Below are 24,726 nucleotides of genomic sequence, written 5' to 3' on the forward strand. Positions count from 1 at the left end.
ACCCAAACGGGTCTATTAGCGGCATGAATAACTTATTGATGGCTGTTCGCGAGGCGTTAATAGGTTATGGCGGGAAAGCAGCTGCATCAGCATAACACTCACTTCTGTTAGCGCAAGTCAAGTTACTGGTTGGCTAGCCCCCTAATACTTTACTTTCCTTTTTCCAACATGAGGCAGCACCCTGCTGTAGACAAAATGTAAATGTATCTTTTCTTCTTGCCTTCCCTGTTGTCTATGGTTACATTACAACCACAATGCAATATAAACGCTTATAAATAGCCTACATTATACATTGTGTATGATATGTATGTCAGAGGATGTATAGGGCTGGCTATTTTGACTTGGAAGGCACTTCTACTTAGCCTACATAGTAAATCAATTCAGCCTGTCCTTATTCAATAACAGTGTTTTCTCTAACTAAGGTTGATCAAATATTGCAGCACTACCAACAACTGGCAAATCAGAATTCCATTCAATAAAACATTCCAAGTGAATGAATGGAACATTCCCAGTGTACCATTAACAAATTATGAGTTCTCACAACCACCGCTTTGCAAGGTGGAATCATTCTATTTTGAAGAGAGCGCAAAGGACGGAGAACACTACTTGTACAGTGCTCGGTATTCACCATAGGCCGTCATGGTTCCCACGTAGGGCCCGTCCATGACGCTCTGGTTCTCCTCGGCCAGGGCCTTGATGTAGCGCTTGCTGAGCTCCAGGATCTGCTGTCGCAGCATGGTGCTGCTCTCGTGCGTGGCCCGCTGCTGGATGGTGAAGTGGAGCAGCATCATGCCCCAGATGAAGCCAAAGCTCACCAGGAAGAAGCCCAGCTTCTGGGACGACAGCTTCCACAGGTAGGCCGAGGCCATAGCGAGCGTGACCCGCAGCTCGACTGTATCTGTGTGTGAGGGAGAGGGAGTGGAAGGGACTGAGTCGGAGGAGAGTTCAGGAGGGGAGGCGGGGCATGGTGTTGCTCGGCGTAGTTTAGTCGCTATGGTTCTGTTTGGCCTCTCCACCACTCCTCACCAGTGGGCTCTACTTCTTTGGCCCATCCTTATCGGTCACTCCCACCGGGTTGACTGGCCAAGCTGCATTCTGCCAGAGAGGAGGAGACATAAGAAAGGCTGTTAGAGGCACACACTGCAGTTCCAGAAGCAAAAAAGGAGTAGTATTTACATGGGCATTCCCAAGGCGGGTGTTAGCTACTGTAGCTATAGCCATCCAATGTTTCCCCTATATTAATTTAGCATAGAGCCACACTTTGACGAGATTAGCTTTTAAAAGGGATAGTGCGAGATGTTGGCAACTAAGCCCTTTTTCTACTTACCCAGAGTCAGATGAACTCATGGATAACCCTTTTTGTCTCTGCATCCAAAAACACAAGTGCACACCACACAAACTATAGACAACCTCCTTTCCTTGCTGCAATGCGTTACAAACAACCTGCTATAATTTGACCACTTTGTTTTAAGTTTGTTTCGATTAAACAGCAGGAGATAGAACTGCGCCCTGAAACGTGTGCCAAGAACTATACGGAGAGAGACAAGCAAACTGTATCAAAGCTGACACATCCGTGCTGCTAAGATACTCATGCAAAAAGATGCAGTCAGCGTGAAGTGAAAATCGTGAATAATCACATTGTCTCCACAGGGAAATATAACCCAACCATCTCTCTTCAGAGTTAAGCCAACTTCCATTTCTGTTAAACATCCTAAAGAAAGCTAAATGTTATTTTATGTTGTCTCTGTCTATGTTCAAACCTTTAAGGTCTACTGTGTAATTATTTTCTCAAAAATAATATGTTGATAGCTTGGTTACAAGAAACTGAATGAGTGTGCAGGTTACCCTTAGGACTACTGGCCAAGAAACCTTTCCAGGACACACAAATATACCTCAAGTCAACTTTAGTGGAGGTATGAGGAGTTGGGAAATATTTCAGTGACAGTTTATAAAAAAACAGTATCCTGCCCACTCAAGGATGGAGAAAAACAGGATGTTTCGCTCTTGGGTGAAATGGCAATACTTCTTGCCCATCATCTCCAGCCAAGAGGTGAGGCTGTTTCGTAATGTGCCCGAAAAGTCTCGCTAACCATAATAAGTCCTTCATAAGCCTTTCAATGAAAGCACTGTGTTGAGGGAGAGAAATGGAGGGAGAGGAAAGGAGAGGAGAGAGAGAGAGATGATAAGTAAGCCTACACTACAGAAATGGAAAGTTTGAAATAAGGCTGCTAATATGGAGTTACAACATGTAATCTACACTAGAGAAATGGAAAGTTTGAAATGAAATAAGGGTACTTTATAAAATGGGATAATTGAATGGCTACAACATTCAAAGTAGTAGTAGTTTTTTTAAGGGTAATGTAAAAAAGTGTCTGATGCGCATTCATTTTTACATTTATTTAACCTTTATTTAACCAGGTAGGCTAGTTGAGAAAAAGTTCTCATTTGCAACTGCGACCTGGCCAAGATAAAGCAAAGCAGTTCGACACATACAACACAGAGTTACAATAGGAATAAACAAACATACAGTCAATATTATAGTATAAAAAGTATATATACAGTATGTGTAAATGAGGTAGGATAAGGGAGGTAAGGCAATAAATAGGCCAAAAGGCCAAATGTTATACATTTGTCATTCAACTTATCGGTAGCGTGATCATTCAGTCAATTTATTGTGATATGGATTTTTGTCCATATCGCTCCACTCTAATAAAGCATATGTTATCACAGGCCTAGTCAGAAGTAGTAGTACATAGGGCTTCCTTCTTACCGAATTATGATGTGCACTTTCAAGATGTTAGAATAACTGTCCACATTTACTTTCCCTCAGCCAACAAGATGAGTAACAAACAGCAAAAACACTAGCCTGTGTCAATTTACTATCCCAATAGTAGAAAAGTTGACCTATTCTATTGGTCAGCTTGTTGAGAAAGAAATAGCCAATTCCAAACAGACTCTGGAACAGTTGTGGGACGATAGATCCATATTCATAAAACCAGTAGGCCTATGGTACACAAAAAATTAAACGTTAAAAAGCAATGAGTCTGATGCAACAGATCAGAACATTTGTTTAAAATTATTATTATGCTATTATTTCTTCACATTATAAGTGCAGCAATGTACACAAGGCAGTAGGGTATGCGTGAACGTTCATTCCATTATGCAATTTGCGGGAAAACACTTGTCAAAAGACCGCTGCTCGCATTTGCGGTTTCATGTGACAAAATCAAAATATCAATTTGAATTTTTGAAAGAGGGGAGATCGAATATGCAATAAATAGCATGGGTTGCTAAAATGACTAAGATTCTGCCTTTGGCTACTGGGCAATGAAAGAAAGTTTATATAAAATACATTTTTTGCACAGATATGGTCTGTGACTCGTTTCATAAACTAGGTTTATGTTGCAAGTAACGACTTCACAGGAGAGGCATTTTAACATTTATTTGTATTTTTTATCAAAATGTGTCTTCTTGAACATTTGAGCTTTCATTTGCCTTAATAACAAACTTGTATGCCTTCTGTAAATACAAATAAAGTTGTTAAATTACGAGCCTAGTTGGTTTAGCCACAGAAAAAGTCAGGAACCTTCATGCTAGCCATGATTGGCTGAGATAATGAATGGGCTGGACATGCCGAGAGATGGGTTCCGGATTGGTCTGCCGTGTAACGGCGATCAACAGTTGTTGTCACGGAAGAAGTTGACCGAGTTTTGAAATCAGTGGAATGTCTGGTTGAAGCAGAGTATGATAAGGAGATGAATACAACTCTGGTGTTTGATTGCAAATGCTGAGGGAGTCAAAAAGAGAACACATAAGGCTGTTGTATAAAACACCTGTCTCCGGATTCCATCTTCAAACTAAGGGCAACCATGGCATTGTGACAGAGAGGGAGAAAGATCTGATGATTCTTATGGCATTTCACACAGTCAGTATGAACCAGAGAGTGACTTTACAACGGGCCAAGCAAGCTGTACAAACAAAACGGAAATGACACAGGTCGTCTTAATGCAGTCTGCCGTAAAGCGGTCATCCATGTATATGGGTAAGAGTCTAGCTACAGTTGTTTCAGATATAATACGTTTCTAATTTTGTCAGAAAGTTGTTTTCATTGCAAGTTAAAGCTTACTGTTAGCTAGCTAGCTGACATTAGGTGGCTGGCTCGCTAGCTAACATTATGTGTATGATCTGTGTATTAATATTATCTCAGAAAGCCATTTGATCTATTGATGTTACTGATTTGCTGGAGAGCACAACATGCACTCTGCTGAACAGGGTGTAACAAGCTAAACATTGCAGATCTAGAAATGTCATGAATAGAGCTGACATGATTCCTCACTCTATCAGAACATTCCACAACGTTATGCCCTACCGAACACATCTTCCTGAAATAAGTTTGGTTAAAAGGTACCAAAACCAGCAGGGATGTGCCCCCCAAGGACTTAAGCTATGCAGCCCCCCTGCTAGCTATAGGAAGTGAACACAGAGTAGCCACACACAGCCACAGAGATACATTACCTCACGGTAATGACTGCTTGCACCCTGTGATGCTGCCAGCTGAGACAGACACAACCATGTTCCAAAAACAACAGATCAATCTAGCTACATATATGGTAACGTGTTTCTGAACCTCAATGTTGGGACAAACTAAATCTAAATGACGGAAAACTTACATTGCTTATATTTTTTTGTTCAGATCAGTTGCCACAAAGCTTTGTCAATTAACAAGCATCAGATTTTAACGCTTTGATGAGGATTAGATAGTTACAGGCCTCAAGAATTTCAGAAGCAGTTAAAGAAATAATTTCCCGAATAGCCAAAGGTCTTTCTCCATTAGCAAGAACATTTGAAGATATAAATGCCTCGAGACATATTATAAAATGAAAATGAAAACTTTAGGGCCGGTATTCACAACGCATCTCTTACTAATTGTGATTAAAAAGGCAAAACTATACTAAAATCAGCACTTCTGAGATGCTTTATGAATACAGGCCCAGGGATGAGGCAGTGGAGAACTGACTGAGAAATTAACCAATGATATTAGGCCACTCTTGGCCATGATTACAGACACCTGTGTGTCTTGACACTATATATAAACGAGTCATCCCGCAGTGTCTGTGATTGTACCCTGATGAAGACAGCTTGCCTGTCGAAACGTTGGTAAATTAAATATTTTTGCATCTGAGCTCCTAGAGTGTGCAGCTCTCCTTTATTTTAAAGTTTTCTACTCCGCTAGCCAGCACCTCGCCTAAATAGGTGTGCGTTTCTTTTTCTTCTAGATAGCACTGTCACATGCAACACAAAGGCAGGAAAATAAAAGGCCCTCTTCCCCTTCCAAATGATCCCTGGGAATATTGTTCAGCCCTGCAATACATGAGCAGTCTTTCCTCCAGCAGTGAAACTTCACAGGCAGCGCAATACTTCTGACAGAATCTCAACACTGTTATGTGCCAGTGTTCCTTGGATATTTAGGCATACCAGCCCTAACAAATATATGGGCTTTTTCTATTGAAAACTTCTACGTCCGTGTTGCCATTGTCACCCGTTTTGAGACTATCAAGACCATTTAACAAGTCATGAAGGATGGGATAAGGAAAAAGTTAAATTATTCAATTAAATTCAAATGTAGCCAAGTCAATCTTTTTCTTCTGCTAACACCTATGCTGCACTTTGATCATCTCGAATGTGATACAGTGCAAAAGAAATGAAGCCTTCGGGCTTGAAAAACAAAATCTCTGCACTGCGCTTTAAATTCTCAAACCTACTTCAGCACTCTGCAATCTGCTGCACTGATAACATCGACTGTCTCTCACAGGTCTGGGTTCTGTGAGACTGAGTTAGGAGTTGCCATTCTCCGCCGATAAGGAGAAGGGTTGGGGGTCACTACTGTAGTCACTGCTGACTAATGTCAGCAGCATACCACCCTGCATACCACTGCTGGCTTGCTTCTGAAGCTAAGCAGGGTTGGTCTTGGTCAGTCCCTGGATGGTAAACCAGATGCTGCTGGAAGTGGTGTTGGAGGGCCAGTAGGAGGCACTCTTTCCTCTGGTCTAAAAAATATCCCAATGCCCCAGGGCAGTGATTGGGGACACTGCCCTGTGTAGGGTGCTGTCTTTCGGATGGGACATTAAAACGGGTGTCCTGACTCTCTGAGGTCATTAAAGATCCCATGGCACTTATCGTAAGAGTAGGGGTGTTAACCAGAGGTCAACCGATTATGATTTTTCAACGCCGATACCGATACAGATTATTGGAGGACCAAAAAAGACGATACTGATTAATCGGCCGATTTAAAAAAATATATATATTTGTAATGACAATTACAACAATACTGAATGAACACTTATTTTAACTTAATATAATACATCAATAAAATCAATTTAGCCTCAAGTAAATAATGAAACATGTTCAATTTGGTTTAAATAATGCAAAAACAAAGTGTTAGAGAAGAAAGTAAAAGTGCAATATGTGCTATGTAAGAAAGCTAACGTTTCAGTTCCTTGCTCAGAACATGAGAACATATGAAAGCTGGTGGTTCCTTTTAACATGAGACTTTATATTCCCAGGTAAGAAGTTTTAGGTTGTAGTTATTATAGAATTATAGGACTATTTCCCTCTATACCATTTGTATTTCATGAACCTTTGACTATTAGATGTTCTTATAGGCACTTTAGTATTGCCAGTGTAACAGTATAGCTTCCGTCCCTCTCCTCGCTCCTCCCTGTGCTCGAACCAGCAACACAACGACAACAGCCACCATCGAAGCAGCGTTACCCATGCAGAGCAAGGGGAACAACTACTAGAAGGCTCAGAGCGAGTGACGTTTGAAACGCTATTAGCGCGCGCTAACTAGCTAGCCATTTCACTTCGGTTACACCAGCCTCATCTCGGGAGTTGATAGGCTTGAAGTCATAAACAGCGCAATGCTTGACGCAAAACGAAGAGCTGCTGGCAAAACCCACGAAAGTGCTGTTTGAATGAATGTTTACGCGCCTGCTTCTGCCTACCACCGCTCAGTCAGATATTTAGATACTTGTATGCTCAGTCAGATTATATGCAACGCAGGACACGCTAGATAATATCTAGTAATATCATCAACCATGTGTAGTTAACTGGTGATTATGATTGATTGTTTTTATAAGATAAGTTTAATGCTAGCTAGCAACTTACCTTGGATTACTGCATTCGCGTAACAGGCAGTCTTCTTGTGGAGTGCAACGAGAGAGAGGAAGGTCGTTATTGCGTTGGACTAGTTAACTAAGGTTGCAAGATTGGTTCCCCCAAGCTGACAAGGTGAAAATCTGTCGTTCTACCCCTGAACGAGGCAGTTAACCCTTCCTAGGTCGTCCTTGAAAATAAGAACGTGTTCTTAACTTTTTATGGCTGCAGGGGCAGTATTGAGTAGCTCTGATAAAAGGTGCCCATTTCAAACGGCCTCGTACTCAATTCTTGCTCGTACAATATGCATATTATTATTACTATTGGATAGAAAACACTCGCTAGTTTCTAAAACCGTTTGAATTATATCTGTGAGTCAAACAGAACTCATTTGGCACAAACTTCCTGACCAGGAAGTGGAAAGTCTGAAATCGAGACTCTGTTCTACTTCCTGCCTATACATGGGCATGATACGTATTAGTATACGTGCACTTCACACACCTTCCCCTGGATGTCAAGAGGCGGTGAGAGAAGAAATGTAGTGTTTATCTTGGTCTGAAGTGGAATACAAGCTTTTTGTATGACGTGTCCGCCCATTTCCTGTTTTCTGGAGAGCGCGAAGGGGTACTTGGATTTGCCTTCTGTTTAGCTGCCGTTATAGGCGACTAATATCGCCGGCTTTGATTTTATTTGATACTTTACGATGATATGGTCACATGTATGTTTTTTCAATATAGTTTCATCAGATTATTGAAAAATTTTCGGGAGTTTTGCCGTGTTCCGTTCTCTTCCGTTTGTTGCCATGGAGAGCTTCGAGCCACTTGGCAAGTGCGCTTGCTAATTCAAGAGGGAAAATGAACGTTCTAAATCCAAACAACGATTGTTCTTGACAAACATAGATTTATTGTATAACATGTTATAAGACTGTCATCTGATGAAGTTGTTTGTTGGTTAGTTTGGTTGGTTCTTGATTAGTTAGGTTGGCTTTGTGCATGCTACCTGTGCTGTGAAAAATGTCTGTCCTTTTTTTGTATTTGGTGGTGAGCTAACATAAATATACGTGCTGTTTTCGCTGTAAAACATTTTAAAAATCGGACATGTTGGCTGGATTCACAGGATGTGTACCTTTCATTTGCTGTATTGGACTTGTTAATGTGTGAAAGTTAAATATTTAAAAAATATATATTTTGAATTTCGCGCCCTGCACTTGAGCTGGCTGTTGTCATATTGTGGGCGGCCTCGGGCTTGCAGCCATAAGAAGTTAACTGACTTGCCTAGTTAAATAAAGGTATATATAAAAATATAAAAATCGGCGCCCAAAAATACCGATTTACGATTGTTATGAAAACTTGAAAAATCGGCCCTAATTATTCCAATTAATCGGTCAACCTCTAGTGTTAACCCCGGTGTCCTGCCTGTGTCCTGCCTAAATTCCCAATCTGGCCCTCAAAACCATCATGATCACCTAATAATCCCCAGTTTACAATTGGCTCATTCATCCCCCTCCTCTCCCCCGTAACTATTCCCCAGGTCATTGCTGTAAATGAGAACGTGTTCTCAGTCAACTTACGTGGAAAAATATAAATAAATAAAATACAGACGTGACCCTGTGTAAACATAGAACTGGCTCTTGTTCAATAGGCATGATGACCCAAAACGGAGAGGTCGCTACTTTCTGAACTTGCCCAATAAGACATTTTCGTGTTCTGTTGCAAAACTTTTTCTATGATGTGCTTGTGGCCTAAATGATGTGCTTGTGGCCTTCACAAGACCCTGAAACACCCCCAAAGTGCTCGTTGACTTTTGTCACAACGTCTCCCTGTTCTTTAGAAGGGAAGCGTTACAGAGTACAGAACGATTTCTCGGGTTTCTAATTCAGGACCTTTATTTGGTTGGCAGGGTGCCTTCTGGCTCTCAACAGCACCTATGAAATCCTGCGTGCTGATGGCCAACTTCGGTTTCACAAAATACAATACCACCACGACCGTTGGAGTGGGTGACATACAAATTGCTGAATTGTCGTTTTAATGGCTGGAACCCACACACACACACACACTCAATTTATCTCTAGAAGGGCTGAGAATCCCAACTGCTGCTAACAGATGTGATTATGTTTAGGCTTATACAGTTGTCAGATCACAAAATACTGTGTGCTCACATAGCTAGGCGTATAAACAATAAACAACCTGAAGCCTATGGGCTACGTCAATACCCTAGTTTTTTCAGAAAGCTCTAGACTAGTAGTCTGTGTGCCCCCAATCATCATACAACACAAAGGTCTGAAAAAAACATTATCAAAACATAATTTTAATATTATAACTCCCAAAAAGCCACGATAGTCATCAAAATCAGACTACCTCCCACTGATAAATCCATCCACAGCCTTGACCCTCACCGTGCCTCCTGAAGACTGAGCTAGATGGCCATACATTGCAGGCTGCTAAGGCTTTGTCCATATCCTTAGGATTTGTGATGGGAGCTCAAAATAGCCCACATCAGACTGGGGGGGAGAATATTCCATACGGGAAGGGAAACCAGGCCGAGGATCTCTAGATTAATTCCACTGCATTGCTCAGAGTCTGAAAGAGGCAGCATCCTACTGAAATGGAATAATGTTCTTTAAGAGCCTTTTCTCCCTCACATGTTGCAGAAGCTGAACAAAAGCAGTGAGATATGTGAATAGATATGCTACATCGATAATGGATCAGAATTTTAAAAACCTAGGCTACATTTCCCACCTAAAAATAATAGTCAATCACGTGACTTAAGAAATGTCCAATCCAACATTTACAGGTGCAAACTCTTGATTTAGCCAAAGCTAAAACACAAGAATGACATTCCCTAACACTTTTAAACTGTAGGACTATAGCCTCAAGTGGGCACTGGTATGTCCCTTTACACAGCCCTTGAAGCGTCCAGGCAGCATTCTGAGGTAATGGATACGTGAAACTGATGATGGCCATGCTGTCATGGAGACAAGTGTGACTGTGCATCTTAATAGGCTACTTCTTCACACTCGGCAGGGCCTCCATTCAGTTATTAATTCCCAGCTCCAGTCCAGACAAATGGCCATACCTTTACTGGTGTGAATAGCACACAATACTCTGGCCAACAACACCTCGGATTGGCTTTTATTAACACATTGTATTTTGCATTGTCATTCTGAAGATTTCTTTACACAAGAATGCAGTTCTGCTGGTCTTTACTAGAAATCTACCGATAAGGGATTTTGGGTCCGATACCGATTTTAGGAAGGCAAAAGTCACCGATTACTGATAAATCTGCCAATATATCGCTTTTTAGAAATGGAATGAAAAACAGACCTTTTTTTTTTTTAATACACAAATTGTGCTCCAAAAGATATTCAAAATTATTATTTCTGGGGGCCTCCCGGGTGGCGCAGTGGTCTAGGGCACTGCATCGCAGTGCTAACTGCGCCACCAGAGTCTCTGGGTTCGCCCCCATGCTCTGTCGCAGCCGGCCGCGACCGGGGGGTCCGTGGGGCGACGCACAATTGGGCCAGCGTCATCCGGGTTAGGGAGGGTTTGGCCGGTAGGGATTTCCTTGTCTCATCGCGCTCCAGCGACTCCTGTGGCGGGCTGGGCGCAGTGCACGCTAACCAAGGGGGCCAGGTGCACGGTGTTTCCTCCGACACATTGGTGCGGCTGGCTTCCGGGTTGGAGGCGCGCTGTGTTAAAGAAGCAGTGCGGCTTGGTTGGGTTGTGCTTCGGAGGACGCATGGCTTTCGACCTTCGTCTCTCCCGAGCCCGTACGGGAGTTGTAGCGATGAGACAAGATAGTAATTACTAGCGATTGGATACCACGACAATTGGGGAGAAAAGGGGAGAAAATTTAAAATAAATAAATAAATAAATAATATTATTTCTTAACTAATTATAAAAATTTACATTTTATCTGTGGTTTACAGCAGTGGTTCCCAACCAGGACCCCTGGGGGTACTTGGCCTATCCACAGGGGGTACTTGAGAAGACTCATGAGACCATAGGCCTACTGGTAAAATGCACATGAGGGGGTACTTCAGAGGTACTCCAGGCAGAGTAAAATGCAATTGGTGGTACAATAACTGAAATAGGTTGGGAACCACTAGTTTACAGGATATCCACTGACCATAAGCCAGCTGTTCCTTACAACAATAATTTCTTACAGAAAACATATGAACATTACACTGATTCTCAATACAAAATGTATTGGCTATACATTTCAACTGCAAATGGCATGTGCTAATGACTAAAAACAATTATGCAGGCAAATGCTTACCGCACTGGTTTTAGTCACACGTTCCAATATAGCTAGCTAGCAAGCGTTATCTACTTATCGCATCATAAATACAAGCACGTGGCCTAAATGACAGATCTGTGCCAACTCTTGTTTTTTGCAGATTGCGGAAAACTAACTAAGCCCACTAGCTAACATAATAGACCCAGACAGTAACAGGCTTATTTTTGTATCAAGGACAAGTGTTCACTTTGGCACCAGTCCAGTGTTAGCACATAAGTAGCACAGACATCTAGCTACCTTGCATACATTGCTGGCTAACTAGCCAGCTAATGTTAAGAATGTGATGAGGACAGGGCTGCTTGCTTGGTGAAGTGTACTTTTGATTATTTACTTATTCAAATATGCTGGCTGTGGCAAGCTAATCACTGTCAAACCATCTTTACTACCATCTCTCACGTTGTGACCTAGGCCTGAATGATGTAAAAATAAATGTGGACCGCAAATGAGCAGACATACAGTTGAAGTCGGAAGTTTACATACACTTAGGTTGGAGTCATTAAAACTCATTTTTCAACTACTCCACACATTTCTTGTTAAAAAAACTATAGTTTGGCAAGTCGGTTAGGACATCTACTGTGTGCATGACACAAGTAATTTTCCCAACAATTGTTTACAGACAGATTATTTCACTTATAATTCATTGTATCACAATTCAAGTGGGTCAATTACATACACTAAGTTACCTGTGCCTTAAACAGCTTGGAAAATTCCCCAAAATTATGTCATGGCTTTAGAAGCTTCTGATAGGCTTATTGACATAATTTGAGTCAATTGGAGGTGTACCTGTGGATGTATTTCAAGGCCTACCTTTAAACTCAGTGCCCCTTTGCTTGACATCATGGGAAAATCAAAAGAAATCAGCAAAGACCGAAGAAAAAAAATTATAGACCTCCACAAGCCTGGTTCATTCTTGGGAGCAATTTCCAAACACATGAAGGTACCGCGTTCATCTGTGCAAACACCATGGGACCACGCAGCCGTCATACCGCTCAGGATAGAGACGCGTTCTGTCTCCTAGAGATGAAGGTACTTTGGTGCGAAAAGTGCAAATCAATCCCAGAACAACAGCAAAGGACCTTGTGAAGATGCTGACGGAAACAGGTACAAAAGTATCTATAGCCACAGTAAAACGAGTCCTATTTCGACATTACCTGAAAGGCCGCTCAGCAAGGAAGAAGCCACTGCTCCAAAACCACCATAAAAAAGCCAGACTATGGTTTGCAACTGCACATGGTGACAAAGATCGTAGTTTTTTAAAATTTTGTCCTCTGGTCTGATGAAACAAAAAAATTACTGTTTGGCCATAATGACCATCGTTGTGTTTGGAGGAAAAAGGGGGAGACTTGCAAGCCAAAGTAAAACATACCAACTGTGAAGCACGGGTGTGGCAACATCATGTTGTGGGGGTGCTTTGCTGCAGGAGGGTCTGGTGCACTTCACAAAATAGATGGCTACATGAGGAAGGAAAATTATGTGGATATATTGAAGCAACATCTCCAGACATCAGTCAGGAAGTTAAAGCTTGGTTGCAAATGGGTCTTCCAAATGGACAATGACCCCAAGCATACTTCCAAAGTTGTGGCAAAATGGCTTGAGGAAAACAAAGTAAAGGTATTGGAGTGGCCATCACAAAGCCCTGACCTCAATCCTAGGAAAATGTGTGGGCAGAACTGAAAAAGCGTGTGCGAGCAAGGAGGCCTACAAACCTGACTCAGTTACACCAGCTCTGTAAACTTGATGTAAACTTCCGACATCAAGTTGAGTCAACTGTATGTGTATTTTATGTACATAATATCGCCGATTTATTCTGTGGAACCGATTTATCAGTCGGGCTCTAGTCTTTATATCAATTGAATCAGTTTATTCTTTGGACAGAATATCTTATCATGTACTGTAGGCCTAGGGATGTGACAGTTTTAGTATAATAGTGTAATTGATGAATATGGATATAGACAGTCATGAAAAAAAATATATATATATTATTTTTAAATACACTACTTGTCAAAAGTTTCGGAACACCTATTCAAGGGTTTTTCTTTATTTTTACTTTTTTCCACATTGTATAATAATAGTGAAGACATCAAAACTATGAACACACATGGACTGAATACGTCTTCAGTATTATTCTACAATGTAGAAAATAGTCAAAATAAAGAAAAACCATTGAATGAGTAGGTGTTCTAAAACTGTTGACCGGTAGTGTATACACTTCATAATAAAGTCGACAAACTTTACCCAAAAGCAGCAAAGTAAAAGAAAGCCTGGTTTACATTTAACAGCCAATATAAGGAGAGACGAGAGGAGGAAAAACTATCCAGTTTATAATTTTGTGTTGTGGAACAAACATCTGACTGAAGACAGTATGACCGGGCATTCAAAAAGATGACAAGTGCTGTTGAGTCTGTTTCATCGGTAACGTTAACTTTTTACAAAGTTATGAAATTTTGCTGCTTCTTGTTTCAGCAAGGTGTTGTAGCAAACAACTCTACGACCAGAAAAGCCACTGCGTATTTAACTTCAGTCTGGTTTAACCAGGCAACTGCATTGTGTCCTTTGTAGACAAAACAGCAACACTATGGCACGGGATGGGTAACTTAATACTGAGCGTGATCAGTGAGACAATCAAAACTGGCTGTTCCCGGACACCCACGCTGAGCTTAACATGACAGCGGTGGTGCTGAGTGAGAGGGCGAGTGAGAAATATCTCCATTTCCTCAGAAAGAGAGTGCAGTTACAGATCATTCAGATAGAAATACACTGGTGTAGAACGGCCATGAGTATCTGTCATGTAGAATAAGGCATAGGCCTATTCGTCAGCTCTAGTCATTAGGCCTGCATTTCTACCTGCGAAGTGCTAGGCTTATCATTGTACCACACTGAATAAGCTCCAGTTCCCACCTGACCTCCCCTTCATTAGCTGAGCTACCATTTCCCAGCAGTCTCTGCTCTCAAGCGGTTGGCACTACACACACGTGATGCAGGGGGGCGCAGCACCATGACCAATCTGTGAAGGTCACCTCACCAGCCAGGCAGGGCTGCTGGCCACAGCCAGGCAGGGCTGCTGGCCACAGCCTGCCAGCAGAGTGGGCACCACCATCCTGCCACCGGGCAGCCACTGGCCTCTTGCCCATGCCTGGCTCAACACAGCACCACAGTCCAGGACACACACACACTACCGTTCAAAAGTTTAGGGTCACTTAGAAATGTCCTTGTTGTTTGTTGTCCATTAAAATAACATCAAATTGATCCGACATACAGTGTAGACATTGTTAATGTTGTAAATGACTATTGTAGCTGGAAACGGCAGATTTTTTTATGGAATATCTACATAGGCGTACGGAGGCCCATTATCAGTAACCACCACTCATGTGTTCCAATGGCACATTGTGTTAGCTAATCCAAGTTTATAATTTTAAAAGGCTAATTGATCATTAGAAAACCCTTTTGCAATTATGTTAGCACAGCTGAAAACTGTTGTGCTAATTAAAGAAACAATAAAACTGGCCTTCTTTAGACTAGTTGAGTATCTGGAGCATCAGCATTCGTGGGTTCGATTACAGGCTCAAAATGGCCAGAAACAAAGGCTTTCTTCTGAAACTCGTCAGTCTATTCTTGTTCTGAGAAATGAAGGCTTGCCAAGAAACTGAACATTTTGTACAATCCTGTGTACTACTCCCTTCACAGAACAGCGCAAACTGGCCCTAACCAGAATAGAAAGAGTGGGAGGCCCCGGTGAACAACTGAGCAAGAGGACAAGTACATTAGAGTGTCTAGTTTGAGAAACAGACGCCTCAAAAGTCCTCAACTGGCAGCTTCATTAAATAGTCCCCGTAAAACACCAGTCTCAACGTCAACAGTGAAGAGGCAACCCCGGGATGCTGGCCTTCTAGGAGGTACAGTGTCTGTGTTCTTTTGCCCATCTTACCTTTTCTTTTTATTGGCCCGTCTGAGATCTGGCTTTTTCTTTGCAACTCTGCCTAGAATGCCAGCATCGCAGAGTCGCCTCTTCACTGTTGACGTTGAGGCTGGTGTTTTGCGAGTACTATTTAATGAAGCTGCCAGTTGAGGACTTGTGAGGCGTGTGTTTCTCAAACTAGACACTCTAATGTGATATACGATGCTATTGCCTCAAACTAGAGGCAATAGCATTGTATATCAATGTTTTATGGGTACATAATCACAATAGGACAAAGGTTGACATCGCCCCAACCCTACACACCAACACAGAATTAGAGTTGTGTGGGTTGTTTACCCCTTACTGTGTGTTGCGTACCAACAGAGCGTTTCTGTTCAATTCACCTCCTCTGAATAAAGAGGCAGTTGACTGCACTGCAGCGCACAGTAAATCAAACATGGTTTCCTCTCGGCCGCTCTCCTAGGGTAGGCACATTTCAGACACCCGCTTGGGCCCTGGTTTCTTGACCGACTCTGCTGCTCACTCCTGTAAGCCTATGGAGAGCCGAGCGGTTAAACTGATTGGGATACTGTATTAGACAGTGATCATCTTAACCCCAAACCCACAAATACCCGTTCAGGTCAAGCGGCAGTAAAACTGTCAGGACTAGTAGGTACAGTAAAGCACTCATTTTCACAGTCAAGCTTTCCCAAGCAAGTGTCTCATCTCAGTTTACAATTGGCTCATTCATCCCCCTCCTCTCCCCTGTAACTATTCCCCAGGTCGTTGCTGCAAATGAGAACGTGTTCTCAGTCAACTTACCTGGTAAAATAACGGTAAAATTAAAATTAAAAAAAATCTCAAAAACAACAGTGATGAAGAAAACAATACTCAGAAACATGAATTCATTATGTATTAAGATCATAGTTACAATTGAGACTGACTTTATTTTTCGCAGAGGAACCTTTGTTTGTGGACTTTTGGCTTTCAGATTACAAAAAGTTAGGCCTATCAGTTTAACCAACACAGCCGTTGGAAAGATAGGTTAATTATATATAAAGATTATCTGTAATAGCCACAGGACTGTTTGTCTGTATGTAAGGAATAACCTAATCAGGACGAGCGTAGCAACAAGTGACCATTTAACTAAATCATAGCAATACATCCCCCTTCATCCCCAGAGATTCAGAAAGCAGCTAATATCCTAGTCTGCTGATTGTGCTTGAAATCCACCAAAGCAGAAACAGAAGAGCACTTTATCCCGGGTGTCATTAGATCTCAGTATGGATGCTAGGACATTAATCATTTGACTGGAGCAGAATGTCATGAAAACCTATAAAGTATTGAACCGTCCTGCAGCACATCCTGTAACACAGGAGGTAGACTTCCTTAAAGCTGCAATATATCACTTTTTGTGTGACCTAACCAAATTCACATAGAAATGTGAGTTATAGATCTGTAATTGTCATTGAAAGCAAGTCTAAGAAGCGGTAGATCTGTTATACGTGCGCTATATCAATGCATCCCGTTATTAAGTCTAGTTTTTGAGTCTTTTACTTTCAAAACAGAGGAAAATGCAATATTTGTAGTTATGGGAAGAGATATTTCACAGCGGTTTAGATGGTACAATGATTCTCTACACTAGGGGTATTCAACTTTTACCCTTCTGTTCTACCTGATAATTAATTGCACCCACCTGGTGTGCCAGGTATAAATCAGTCCCTGATTAGGGGCGAACAATGGAAGAAAGCAGTGTAACTGGCTTTGAGGGCAAGAGTTGGGATTGAGAGCTCTACATTATAGTTGCTTGTTTTGTCACATAAACTGAAATTAGGGGAACTATTCAAATTTTTGCAACCAGGAAATGACGGAGCGATATCTGCAATGTTGTATAAACAAAGACCACGTAGAATGACTAGGTTATTTATATGGTATAAACAGTGCTATTGAAGGCATTAAATCCAGTCCCAAGTTAAAAGCTCCCATTTGTGTTCCTCCATAGCTAAGCTGAACAAAGCAACTATTTGCTTTTAATAGAAAGTTGTGTAGTATACAAGCCAGTGTTAAAATACCAACTGCTGTATATTCAGCCCAAGCTTTTCCATATGCCTTGACAAAGTGAGATACATATGATTCAATCTACAGCCCAATCAAGTGATGAAAGGCCTAATTACAAGCTCTACCTTGCACTTCAAAGGAATCATTAACAGCTCATCTCTTTGATACAAAAACAAGCACCAAGGTGAGGCAATCTTCAATACCTCTACAAATACTAACACGTTCGAAGCGAATATTAGCTTACGTCTCAATACAGAATTCTCTAGTGATGTGACATTTTTAAGGAAAACCAGAGGCTTAAAAAAATCTGAAGCTTTGGATTTTCCCAACCATTTAAACAGAAGGTGATTGTATTAGGCTATACTGCGGTGTTAGCCTAAGTCAGTTCGAGCTGAACACAGTGACCACAGTGAGTTGGTGGCACAAAGAGGGGGGGCAGTGGTGTGTGTGTGTGTGTATTATGTACAGGCCGTGAGGAGCAGGACCCCTTTAATCAGAGAGACTTAGTGTTCCGCAGCTCTGGGAGAAACCATCAACAATCCCACCTCCGTCCCATCCCTCCATCACCTCCAGCCTTGCCCAATGATGGGGTACCAACGATTTATCTTGCCAGCAGCAAAGCATGCCACTGGAGCAAAGCTCCTTTCAAGCAGATTTATACTCCCCAAGAGCTGCAGCGAAGGCACTTGACAGAGCTCTTTATAAAAGGCAAGGAAGCCAGCGGCTCACCTCTGCTAACTGCAGTCCCAATGGCCGTTTGATAGTCAGGATAATAAGCTAAGCAGTGAGGTGAACAGAATCAGAAACCCAATATCAGCTCAATTAAACCTGCCAGTCTGCCCTCCATCTTAATCAAACGTCTTCATTACAAGGGGATAAGAAAGAGCCAACCTCCAATAGAAGATACTAAACCTCAAAAGCTGAATGTTTTATGTTTTCATGGCACCAACCATAACTTTACCTGTAGCTGAGCCACATTCCTTAGAGTATACTGTAGAGAATGTGGACTACGTTTGTAATTACAGAGTACACTGGACTGTTTCCAAGGGGATTTCTGGGTGTTTGAATAAATCTCCTGGGTTGTAAGAGAAGCACTCTTTCAGATCTACTCAGAGGATTGCAGCCAAGGCAGTATTGAGCAACCCAATCACTGAACTATAGGAAGTTAGGAACGCATAGTGAGCTAGCTCTCATAGTGGAAAGTGTTTTCATACTTATCCACAAAGGACACCTCACATCTGACCATGTTCACAAAATATTTTCATTGATACTACAATATAACTACAAATGTGAAAATGTAACATTGCTTTATGTACAATTTTTTTTTTAAAGACTGCAAATTATCCAAATATAGATAGTCAAAAGACCATCAAAAGATATAGGCTGTACATAACAAATTGAGATATAGATTGTTGTTTTAATGACAGGTGGGAGCTACAACTCCTAAAACGAGGCAATACCATGCAGTGTCAACCGGAGCCATGCATTTTAGATTCGTACAGATTATCCATACTCATTCGATTAGGGGGAAAAAAGGTTAACACCTCTAGCTAACTAGCTAGAAACATTTTAAACAGCAATTGTAGCGACATAGCCAGTAGTGTCCCTTCTATCATATCAAGCCACGGATCGAATTCAAAAGAATGTTAGCTATTATTAAATCAATGCAACCAGAGCTATAATTCTGTATCATCATGAAACAAAAGACATCTGTTGACAACAAAACCTGCACTGGCTGGTTTGTTATTGTTGCTGCAATAACTGTCAATGACAGGTAGCCTATAACATGGCTAGCTAGCTACTCTCGTCTGACCGCGCACTGATATAATCGACAACAGACAATTTTAGCAAGAAAGGAAGTAGCCCTGTTCATAACTAGACACTATGTTTTTAGGGCTAGCAAGGAAGCCAGTATGTTTGCATTTCAACGGTTTTAAACAACCATGTTAGCTGACTCACTGACAAGCTAACCATTGTATTGTTATGGCAGGTCAGATTGATTATCAGTGCTGCGGTATGCAATTCTTTACTAGCTCGCGCTAGCTGTCACATGCAGTAGTTTCTCGGCTAGCCAACTAACGTTAGCTAGCTAACTTGCTACTCAGGGAACTAACAATAACATTACTGTAATGGCTGTTAACGAGAGATATGACATGAAACGCGAACAAACTGAAATTGCTAGCTAGGTATGAGTCTGGCTTTTTTGTCATCTTTCCGTCATTGAGCAGCACTTCAAACCGCAGTAACAAGTCGCTCGTAGTACGATTGGGAGAATACTGCGTCTCTGCAATGAAAATGCTATGTTGTGAAATCATATTACAGCTTACCTTTCGGATAGTAGAGTGTTCCAAATTGACTTAAGGGCTCAGGTTTTGTTTTAGACTGATATGATAACAGATGCTACAAGTCTCCGTATGAATGGACAGTTACTGTAGCTTGCTATGATTTTCCGCTCGAGCCTTTTCTTTCGCTCTGCCACTTCCAGCACCTTGTCCTAACGCAAAGGCTATTTAGGGATCCTCTGAATGTTGACATCTCCTTGAAAAAAAGAGAGCAATATTTACCCTTATGAGAAAATGATAAGCATACATTGTATTACATGTTACATCGGTGCAATTTTATTCATATTTAGAGCCATGTTTATTTTATATTTCGCATACACCATACACGCGATTATGTACCAATTGCATGTGTCATGCAAGGAATTGTGGACCTAAAGAGATCACAAATAGGGGAAAACGATATGCATAAACTATTTATGTGGCCAATAATTCCATGATAACTGAAACGATATATTATTTTCAGTTCTTGCTTTCATGATATGTTCATTATAAGTAGCTGAATCTACACAGCAGCCCAATCCCAAGGCTGCGTAGTGTCATATGACAACAAAATCACCATTCTCCCTTAAAAAGGTGAACAAAGGAAAAAAGACACGCTTAGTGATTGCTGCCATCTGCTGGCCTTTTGTATACTGAAAGTAAGCGTTAGTCACCGTCGTTCACTTCACACTTCTGTCACACACTGGGCGCTACATTGGGTGCTACACTGGGTGCTACATTGGGTGCATTGCTTGATTCAGAAATGATCATCTATTTTGGCTGATAGAGTTTAAAGAAATCAAAACTGTTGTTCTGAGAGGCCCACTAGAGGGTATCCACAGAACAGTTTATTATGCCAATATTATGGGGACATGAATTTGAACATGTGAGGGAAAGGTTTTTTAATAACAGGATATGAAATGGCACACCAATCCCCCTTTACCTTCACCTGGTTGATAATAGGCTATAGGTTTGTAGATTACTTGTCCAGCCTTTAAATTAGTGCATTGACTTGAATGATTATGATTTGATAGCAGTCTATCACAAACAACAACATTCATGATTGGCTCTGCCCACTTAAGAATATTAACAGTGAAAAGAGTTCAATATATTATATTATATTAATAAACACAAATTTGATGTTTTCCTGCCAAAACACAGCAACATTCCTGGCCTACTCTCTTATCTAATACATAGCAAGTGACACATTGATATTCAAACTAGTTTATTACAAGATTATTTTAGATTTGCTTAACATTTTTGATTTTGATGATGGTTAGTTAAACAAAATGTGGGGAGCATTCCCAAAGCTCCCCTAATACACCAGTCCCCCAGGCCCAGACATTAGCAACCCATCCATATCACATTGATATTCTAATTGTTAGGCTGTGGACCGCATTATGAAAGCGCTCGATCTTCAAAGGAAGTATAAATTACAGATAAGCCCCCTCCCAAAGCTCAGAATTATTGTATCAGAGGATTTCTTAATGTCTTTGCCCCTCTTGATTCAAAGACATACTTCTATGAAGAGGCCCCTCTCAAATTTGAGAGGAGAATATCTTGTACTTTCCATTGAAATCCAAAGAGGCACCAAATAAAGCCTGCAGGTATAGGCCTTGTGCGCCTTACTCAAAATGGACAGCATTTAGTCAGGATCATTAGGAGATGATTATGATAAGACATTATTAGGGAGTCATACATGCTCTTTATGACAAGTCTTACATTGCATTATAATTGCACACAATGCATTACATGCTTTAAGTAAAACGTTACCAAAGTTCAATCTAATCCAAACTAAGTGTAAAGTAGAGCACCTACTGTATCAACTGGTAGCTACCAGCAAGTTAACCTGTAGGAAACTGGGTCCCATTGGAATGTTAATGCTACTATGGCCACTAACCATCTCTGCTGCATATTTCCCCTCAATGCAATAATGACTCATGGCTCAGAGCCTCAGACACATTCACTGAACAACTCATGCAGAAGGCTCATAATAATTTGACATGGTAAGTACCCGCCCTCTGTGAAATCTGAGTAAATCATGTTGCTCCTCAGCATAGAAATATCATCTATTAATCTTCTAATCATGATCTTATTATCTAATCATTCCGTGCCAGTTGGGAAGTTGATTGACTATATCAGAGGTGATTGTAATGGTAAAGGAATTGAGTCAATTCAGAAAAGCAAACGATAGGCCTACTATGATCATCTTCCTTTTGTGCGGTGGACATGGTCCCTATATTGTGCATTAATTTTCACCAGAGCCCTGATCAAAAGTAGTGCACTATGTAGGGAATTGGGTGCCATTTGGGACACAGACATTATTGCGACCATTTTACTTTTCATCAGCCTAAATATACTGTATTACATCCAGGCAATTATGGTAATTTACAACTTTGGATAACCCTAATCATCCTGTAACACATCTTGTAACTGACACATATTCAGAGGTTACAGTCTGTGGCAACTCATCATTTACGGCAGGTGTTTTGCATGTTTTGCATGTTATTTTGCCAATTAATACAATGTAAAACTTTTTTTTTTAATCATTGAGTTAATAAAGCGGCATACAAACATGGTCTCTTTTTTGCTTTTTTGAGTAAGCCAGCTCCAAAATGCAGGCGTTTCAGCCTAGCTCAGTGCTTTCTGTGGTGGTGGGGCAGCCAGCAGAAAATACGGAGCGTAGGGGTTGGTAATGTTCTCTAGTTGTGCCGTGATTGGCTCAGTGTTCTGTCACTCATGGGGACACTACATCACCACAAAATCTACCGGGAGAGCCATACCATACCATACCATATCATAGAGTTACATTAGAAGTGCACATCCAAGAAGGCTCAAGGTCATTGGTCACAGATAAAATGACGTCAAATCCCATGATATCTACCGTAGCTTTGATTAGACTGATCACGTCAACAGCAAGCTAGCAGTCATCATCATGAATCAAGTTGACAATTTACTGGCAAATAATTTTCAATCCTTGACATATGAAGAGAAATTATGAAGAGAAAATATAGATAAAACATATTGCTCATCGGCCATTGGACATAAACATTACACAACAAGTTGGAAGTCAATGAGTGGTTTGGAAGAAATCAGTGGCTAACTGCAAGCGTTGCAAAGTAATCACTAGCCTGCTATTCAGTGGTGTGGGTGTGTGGTCCAAGTCTGGGTTTAAGGGTCTCTTTTCCAAGCTTAAAATGATAAACATTCAACATTGGCAATGCTGTCAATCCAGCATGACTTCTGCCGCGTTCAAAACAACTGGAAACTCGGGAACTGGGAAATCTCAGACTTCAGTGAGTTCAAGACAACTGCGAACTTGGAAAAAAACTAGCACCGACTGGGAAAATACATTTTGAACGGTCATCCAACTCGGAATTCCAAGTCAGTAACTCAGGCCTCTTTCTAGAGCTCCGGCCTGAAGATCACTTACGTCATGATTCAACCTTGTTTTTTTTACTTGAGTTCCCAGTTGTCTTGAAAGCACAATAAATCCAGAGAATTCCAGACTATGATCACAAAGTTTGATGACTGTCACGCCCTGGCCTTAGTTATCTTTGTTCTCTTTATTATTTTGGTTAGGTCAGGGTGTGACGAGGGTGGTTTGTGTGTTTTTGTCTTGTCTAGGGTGTTTGTACTGTCTAGGTTTTTTTTGTAGATTTATGGGGTTGTGTTCATTCTAGGTGTTTATGTAAGTCTATGGTTGCCTAGATTGGTTCTCAATTAGAGGCAGGTGTTTATCGTTGTCTCTGATTGGGAACCATATTTAGGCAGCCATGTTCTTTGGGTATTTTGTGGGTGATTGTTTCCTGTGTCAGTGTTTGTGCCACACGGGACTGTTTCGGTTTGTTCACGTTTATTGTTTTTGTATTTGTGTTCATGTTCAGTTTTCCCTAATAAAACATGGACACCTACCACGCTGCGTATTGGTCCGATCTTTGCTACAGCTCTTCAGAGGAAGAAGAGGATGACAGCCGTTACAATGACAAAATTTGCCCACGCCATCTTCCTGTTCAAGTGAGCACTGTACAACAAGGTGAGTCCAAGAACGTATTGTATGCTGCTGCATAAATGATGTAATATGCCAGGGAGAATTGTATACTGTAGCTACTGTATGAAAGTAATACTAAGTTGTGTAGTAAGCTGTTAGTAGCTCATGTGCCTCACCCTAATAATTTGGTCACTTTCCCCCTTATAACGTAGCCTACTGTTCTAACTTGGTGGTGCACATGTAGCCTATAACCTGTTTAAGAGAAATGTCATCATCAAATATTGTAAGTGCTTTCATTGTCTGCTTCTATGCCCCCTTTATTTATCCTACGGCTCTGACTTGGTGTACAGGGAGAATACTGTAAGAACGGCCCATGTTCTGAATTCTGTCGCTGTACATTTCAAAAGTCCTGAACAAATAGTTATATTGACTACATCTGTCCTAGCTCGCTCATTAATGTCTTAATTGAAGTTACGGATTGCCTCTTATGCGCACGTCTTCCCCTTATGTCGTAGTTTATACTGTACATCTCAATTGTCAGTAGAAACCACATAAAATGTTGTTTAAGCAAGTCAGCCATATCAGCTATGTTTTATAGGCAGTAAATGAGGCTGAATGAACTGTTTCCCTGCCAAAAAAGTATCAGCAGATTCACTCCAAGGTGCTGAAAAGAAAACTGTTGTTGGGACAGCTTTATGTAGGCCCTAACAGTTTTTTAAATACATATATTTTCGTATGACTATTTATTGAATATCTGAAACATACAATATACTTGCAGTGAAGCCGCTCAACAACTACATCATACCAGTCATCCAACAGATTCCCATTCAGAGCGACACACAGAAGCATCCAGGGTCAATGCCCTGCTCAAGGGCATGTTGACACCAGGCCAAAAAAACGTGAACCCGAACCCTCCAAGATCCCCCCACAGTCCCCCAATAGCTGTCCCTCAACCATTCGAGACCCCTCCCACAGCCCCCCCCAAGAAGAAAAAAGAAAATACAATT

The 24,726-nt window shown here is 41.2% G+C and overlaps 1 protein-coding gene across 1 annotated transcript in view; it reads right to left on the reverse strand.

The window, feature by feature from the left end:
- LOC129859524 (alpha-1,6-mannosylglycoprotein 6-beta-N-acetylglucosaminyltransferase A-like) overlaps positions 1 to 19,942 on the reverse strand; it is a 110,044-nt gene extending 90,102 nt beyond the window's left edge. The window contains exons 1-2 of the mRNA XM_055929386.1: positions 19,735 to 19,942; positions 629 to 1,095 (exon numbers count right to left, since the gene is read on the reverse strand). Coding sequence (XP_055785361.1) covers positions 629 to 869 — 241 coding nt within the window. The 5' untranslated portion in view covers positions 870 to 1,095; positions 19,735 to 19,942. The remainder of the gene's footprint in view (positions 1 to 628; positions 1,096 to 19,734) is intronic.
- Between the last annotated feature and the right edge of the window lie 4,784 nt (positions 19,943 to 24,726).

The sequence above is a fragment of the Salvelinus fontinalis genome, chromosome 7 (genome assembly GCF_029448725.1).
Source record: "Salvelinus fontinalis isolate EN_2023a chromosome 7, ASM2944872v1, whole genome shotgun sequence".
In the NCBI taxonomy this organism is placed as follows: domain Eukaryota; kingdom Metazoa; phylum Chordata; class Actinopteri; order Salmoniformes; family Salmonidae; genus Salvelinus; species Salvelinus fontinalis.